The sequence below is a fragment of the Gavialis gangeticus genome, unplaced genomic scaffold, assembly GCF_001723915.1.
Source record: "Gavialis gangeticus isolate Ggan-Ray unplaced genomic scaffold, GavGan_comp1, whole genome shotgun sequence".
In the NCBI taxonomy this organism is placed as follows: Eukaryota; Metazoa; Chordata; order Crocodylia; family Gavialidae; genus Gavialis; species Gavialis gangeticus.
The window spans coordinates 52,366,779-52,373,371 of NW_017729030.1; the positions used below are offsets into that span (position 1 = coordinate 52,366,779).

Here is a 6,593-nt window from a genome sequence, read left to right on the forward strand (position 1 = left end):
AGCCCTGAGTGGGCAGCCTGGATCTGCCCCTGCCCCATGAATAAATCTGGGGAGTATGTGTCCCCCATGCCTCCCCCCAGGAGTATGTGCAGTGGCAGAGAGCCAGCACCTCTCTGCTGCCCCCAGGCACTCTGTTCTGCTCCCCACCCAAGCCCTGCGGCCACACATTGCCACCCCAGCCCTGGGCTCCAAGCCCCAGACCCCATGCACTGCCCCAGCTGGGCAGTGCCCCCAGTCATGCCCAACTCCCTCCCTCACTGTGGGGTCCTCTTCCCTGCCCCCAGCTCACTTGAGGGGAGGTGTGGGAGCTGCTCCCATGCTGTGCATGCACATGCACATGGAGCTTCCTTCCTGATCACCCTCCTCCTGCTCCCTCTCAGCTCCTTGTAGGTTGCAAGGGGCAACCCGCCGTTTCTCACGGTTTTCTCCTTAAAATGAGAAAATCCGTGTTTTACTGTTTCTCCATGGTGAACAGAAAACCCAGATCCTTGGATGTAAGGTTGTAGGTAAGGTAAAGAAGAGTTTTTATCTTTATTTTGCACATCTAGAATACTACATCTTTTCACTCTGTATTGGGGGACAGTTCTATGCATCTCAGCTCCACAAAGATATGGACAGACAATAGACTTGATTTAAAAAGAAAAAGAAATGGAAGTACCACCTGTCAAAATATGCAGCTTCATGTCAATCAAAATATTTTGTGGGGATTTGTAGACTTATATTAAATGGGGGAGTTTCTTTGTTTTGCATTTTTGGTTGGAAAAATCAAAGCTTTTAATTTTGACCCATGTTAAAAGTCTATTTAATGCTTATTTTATATTGGACAATACAAAGTAAGCATTTTGATACTGACTTTCAAAGTAAACATTTTCTGAGTGTTTGCCTCAAAATTTCAGTTTTTCATTCTGACTCACAACAGTTATTTTTCCAAATGTCAGCAGTGCCCACAGAGTAAAAATTACTACTGCTGAGAAGCCCAGAGGATATTGGAATATTATTTTGCTTTTTCGCTTTAGAGTCTGGAGTAGAAGAGTTCTATACTGTCTGAGATTTTGTTTCCCTTCCACTTTTTTAATGGCAAATTATAGTGTTGCCAGATGACTACTAAAAGATGAAAACTTCCTTCAACTATCCAAAAGTATGCAGTAATTTGTTACAAGATCTGAGGGAGATGTACGCACCACTGACTAGCAGATAGAGCTTAGGGTTCGTTAAAGCACAGTTAACCCTTAAATGGAACGTGAAGTACCAACGCAGACAACTCAGTGTCCTAAAATCAAAGTCTAACTTTATTAGTACAAGTATTTTCTTAGCAGTTTCCATATTCAGAGAGAGAAAAACGCTTAGTACAATGATCTCACCCAATCCCAGGCGTTACTTTGCTTCACAGAAAAGACGGCCACTCAGTTCCTGAAGAAAAGAGTAATGTTTTGGCTGGGATGATCCAGACTGGTGTTGAAAGCTGGATTTATGATGAAGATGAGGATGATGACGACGATGACACGCTGAACTTTCTTGCTCCCGCCTTTTATGCTTTTCTTTAACTTGACTCCTTTGATTCCTTGCTTTTGGATCAGTCTGTCTGCAGCCAGCATATCATCCATATTTTATCCTGTCAGCATATTCCTTTGTTCAACAGTCCCATTACAAGCGTACCTCTTAATTTGGCCTTTTTCCGGTGTCTTTGAGCACTGTCCATTGGTCTCCTTTATCACCTTTCATTAACATATCCAGTCATTTTTTCCCTCTGATTCAGCTGGTTAGTGCCAAGTTCAGTTAATTTAAGCTTGTAAGAAAACTATTACTATGTTGTGTTAGAAACATTTCTCACAGTGATTTAAAAAAAAAAAAAAAAGGAAAGAAACATCAGGCAAGCAAACTCAAGGCTGTAAGCTGCTTCCAGGAAACAAGGCCAGCTGATGTTGCAAACACCAGCAAAATGAAAAGTTCAGATAACAATGAGGCTTTACAGAACTTTAGGCTGAATATAGAAGAAAACTTTAAACAATGCTATAACTCACCACTCTGTAAACAGGTGCAACTTTAAAGCATAAAATATGACATGCTACTCTAACAGAGGGGAACAAAACGGCCAAAATATGAAGCATAGGAACTGTCATATGTCAAACTAGTTGTCCTTTCTCTAGCCCTAGTAAAGGATGCTTTTGAGGGAGGGAGGTAATCCAGTAGTGCACAAGGTACAGAATAATCTGCTGCACTTCGAAGGAAGTCTTCATGTAACCCATTCATTAAGCAAGTTGACTTATACCCTGAAGCATATGAGTTTATATCTTTACCTTTTCCTTTTTATCCTGTCCAACATAACTGTGGATGTTCTCATTAGCAATATAAATGGCTAATTCATTTTTTGAAACCTGCTAAGTTCTTGGCCTCAATGACATCTTGTGGCAGTGAGTCCTACAGGTTAATTATTCATTGTATGAAAAATTAAATAGTTTTTCTTTTTATCAGTTTTAAATTTGTCGCCGTTCAGTTTCATTGATTGTCATTTAATTAAAATGCAGTTCTCCTCTGGGTTAAAATGAGCAGGAGGGTGAAATTAAAGTGCTGCTGTCATTTTAGTTTAATACATTTAAAAGTTTGTGTTACTTTGAGTAGAAGACTAATCATGAGCTACATGGTGGCGGACCATATGGGTATCTAGATAATGAAGACTATGTGCTGTGTCTCGTGGGTTTTTTTTGTTGTTTTTTTCCCCTGCCTCTTAGTAGGAAAATGCCATCTTTAGAATATGCTCACAGAGGGTTAGAAAAAAAGTCTGATGCTTCAACAGAAATTTTTTTAGCAAACAATCTAGCATCAGACTAGATTGATTAAGTAACAAGTTATTTTAGCTTTGCAAAATCATCATGAAAGTTTATCACTCCTAAAATGCATGTACCTGCTTCTTTGTGGGGATGGTAGGAAAACAGATAGAGTGCTGTCTGTCCACAGAAAGTTACCTGAGGCCAGTGGGTGGAAGAGTAGAAAACTGCAAGATTTCTTTAGCTGAAATTGAGTAAACTTTGGGGATTTACTGATCTCTCTGATCAAACCCATAGCAAGGAGGCATGTTTCAAAGCATGTCCTTATTTGTGCCTTTCCATGACTCCTCTTTTGTCTACATCAGCATTTCCCAAACCTTGTGGGTTTGCTCCCCAGTGTAGTTAATTTGGGCACTCTTGTGCCCCCTACTTCAGCTGCCACTGATTCCCCTTGCTGGCAGCAAAAAATGGGGATGATGGGGCCATTTAATCTTGATAAATCTCTTCAGAAGAATACTTAATAGAATTTGCTCCAGGTAGTGTGTAAAAGCATTGCCTTAGATAGCAGCCAGGGAGTGAATGTGTAATTTTGTATATACTCCATGGTACTGATCATACGCACTGATCATAACCTGTTTTAAATTAGGTGTGAAAGGCTGATTCTTACTGTGACAGGCTGATTCATATTTTCCTCCTCCTGCTTTTAGGTAACATCCAGCACAACAGTGGCACGGGGAAGGGAAGAAATCTTTCCGAAGCTTCCCAAGCTGTATTCCAGCCTTTCCTGGGACATAAGGCAAAGAAAGCAATGGCTCTTCCTGGCATTCCCATGTACGTGAGGAATGCCATCCTTGCAGCTGCCCTCTTCCCCGAGTTCCTGAAGGAATTGGCAGCTCTTGCCCAGGAACATTCCATTCTCTGTTACAAAATCCTGGGGGAATTTGAGGATTGTTAGCAATGTTGTTTTTACGGATTTTTAAAAGCTTTTAGAGTTGGAACGGTTTTCAGTGCAAAGCTGCTTATGAAAGAAATTCCTACTGGGCTATTTCCTGAAAATACTTGATTGGGGGTGGGGGGGCAGGGGGGAATTGGGCCTTACGATTTCCCACTGTGCAACATGCTTACTTGGAGAAGCTCTTTTATATCACCTTTGGATTGTTCTTCCCTTCTCTGCACCCACATCCCTTCCTTTACCTCATTGCTCCCTTTTTAATTTCTTCAGTAAATGTTCTTGGATGGGTTAAATAAGGCAAATGTTCTGACTTTTGCCATTCCAAAAATCCACTTCTTGCATATTCTGCTTCAGGACATTTTTGGTCTGCGAAAAAGTAGTTGCCCAGTGGGAGATGTACCTGATACATAAATACATAGGAAAACTGCACAAAATCCTCCAATCAGCTTTTTTTCTGCAAAAGATCAAGGTTTGCAGAAGGGGGGGAAGGGGTGTTTGTTTCTGGACTTGCTTTTCTTTTTTTCTAAGGAATGTCTGCAGGCACATCTCTCAAGCTTCCCCTCCTCCCACTGCTGGTGTTGTGAATCCAAGCGTCCTTCTGTGTGTTCTGACTAGCTGAAAGCAGGTGCTCTACCCAACACATACCGTATTGCCTTATGTTGCAGGCAACTCTGCAGCTATCAGCTGTTGGTCTTTGAAGTCAAATGAACTGTGTAAGTGGATGTGGAGTGCAGACTGCATGGAATTTTCCTTGCAATTTCTCAGCACTCTTTGATAAGTACTGCATTGCTACCTATACACCCAAGCAAGCCTTATTTAGTAAGATTTGCACAAAGTACAAAGCAAAATGTTTCTATGCAAGCTGTAACTAATTTGTAGGAGATATTTGTATGCTTATGTTAATAAGCTAAAGAAAAGTATTTGTTATCTTTCAGTACCGTTAAATGGGGAACAGTCTATTTTTGTTAAGTAGTACTTTATATGAAAAGGACAGCTAGCCTCTAAAAGCTGTCTCGTATTTTTTTAATGTCTTTCTGGTTGAGGGAAAGCTGAATGTAACACTAAACACTGGTTATTTATTTTTTAAGTTACATGTTAGCTTTTCCTAATATTGCACTTTTGGGGTGGAATGTTCTGTTCACTAGCTAGTGGAGAGGAAGAACATGGGAAACTGTCTGCTGGTGACTAACTGCTTAGGAAAATTCTCTTCGGTGAGTAATGGGGTTCATTAGAAGAACCCAGACATGATGAATTGGTGTATCACGGCTGCATTTCATCTTGCTCTTCATGGAATAATTGTGCTTCGAGTTCTGTAGTTGGTTCTACATAAAGAGGGGCTCAGTTTGTGAAGCCTCAAGTCCCCTTTATACTGGGAGGAAACTGAAAACAAACCAAAAAACGTGCAGAAACAAGAGCTATTTGAAGAAATTGGTTCTGCTCCTGTTACAGTTCCCCAAAACAACCCTCCTTCCCTCTGCGCATACTAAAAAATTTCCGCAGCTTCAGGCATGTCTCCAAAGAGGCTACATGTGAAAAGCCTACGGTAACAAAGGAACACAAGGTGATATTCAGAAGCACCTCACTGATTTAGGAGCCAAACCTCCATTGACATTTGGTGGGACTCAGGAGCTGCAGTCAATTTATACTTCTGAAGACTGTACCCACCACCTCTAGCTGGGAGGGGTTTTAGTAGTGCGTGTACGCTTCAATTTCTGTCTGCAGGGCATACTTGGTAAATGTCCTCAGTGTGGCTGTGCAGACTGTTGCCTGCAAGAGCTATCCTGGTCTGCCTTCTATTGATCTGTTTAGACCTTTCTATTGCACTCAGTTCTGTGCGACTAGAACACCAGCTTCCCTGCCCCCCTACCCTATTGCATTAGCACTGCCTCGTACATAGTTCTTTGGGGTCAAGCCCAGCTCCCTCTTAAGCGGCTTTTCTTCCCTGCTGTGCCTGTTCTGGGGATCTCTTGCCATCTCAGCTGTAGTTCCACTAAACTATGCTGTGGCCTCCAAGCTTTCGATGTCTATGCCCCTCCCCACCCCAGCCATCCACTTCTCCATTTACCAGCAGCTAGAAATTTGGAGGAGATTGTAGTTTCTTATCCAATTTTAATTTGTGAGTGGGAGGGTTCTTCAAGCCCCTTTCTCTCTCTACCACTGGGCAAGCACCAACCTTTGGTTCTCTTACCTTATCTTAGCAGCTAGGTCCCTGACCCCACATATTCTCAGAAGAGCTCTTGAGAGGCTCTTGCTTCTGCTCCCAGAAGCTGGGCCTAGAGATAGACAAGTGAAACATCACTTTCTGCAGGCAACAGACCAGCCTCATCTGGGCAGGGCCAGCGCCTGTAGACATCCCTAACCTCTGACCTGATCTGCCAGTATGTCACCAAGCTAAGTAAGTACAGGGAAGTTAACCAAATCAATCACTAAGCAAACTTCAGTAAATTAAAACTAAGTTGTGGGTTCATTTCTAATATGGCAATAATACTAAAGATGTGTGTATGAGGAGGGCATTTCCCAGTTTCCTTGTCTCTAACCAGACCTTTCACTGTTTTAGAGTGTGAACTGTTGGGGTGGGGATAGTTTCCACTGGGACTGTTTATTTTAAATAGTCATTTTTTAACAAATGTGTTAATACATGACAATAATCTTCTTTATAGGCATAATAAGGTAGATGGAGATTTTAAAATGTGGACCGCACAGAATGTATCTAAGCAATTATTCCAGCCTGTTGAATAAAGCCAAGTCTACATTACAAAGCTGTGGGGTAGGGGTGTGAGAGGCCCTAGTGAGAGGAGGGCAGTACGAATGTGCGTGTGTCTGAGGCCTGACAATGAGGGCTAAGCCTGGTCCGGCTGTAGGCTGGGAGCATTATC

At 42.1% G+C, this 6,593-nt stretch overlaps 1 protein-coding gene across 1 annotated transcript in view; it reads left to right on the forward strand.

Moving 5' to 3' along the window:
• The window catches only part of FAM160A1 (family with sequence similarity 160 member A1), a 183,092-nt gene extending 176,596 nt beyond the window's left edge, over positions 1-6,496 (forward strand). Inside the window, exon 12 of the mRNA XM_019522207.1 lies at positions 3,473-6,496. Within this exon, the coding sequence (XP_019377752.1) occupies positions 3,473-3,720 (248 nt within the window). The 3' untranslated portion in view covers positions 3,721-6,496. The remainder of the gene's footprint in view (positions 1-3,472) is intronic.
• Positions 6,497-6,593: the final 97 nt, after the last annotated feature.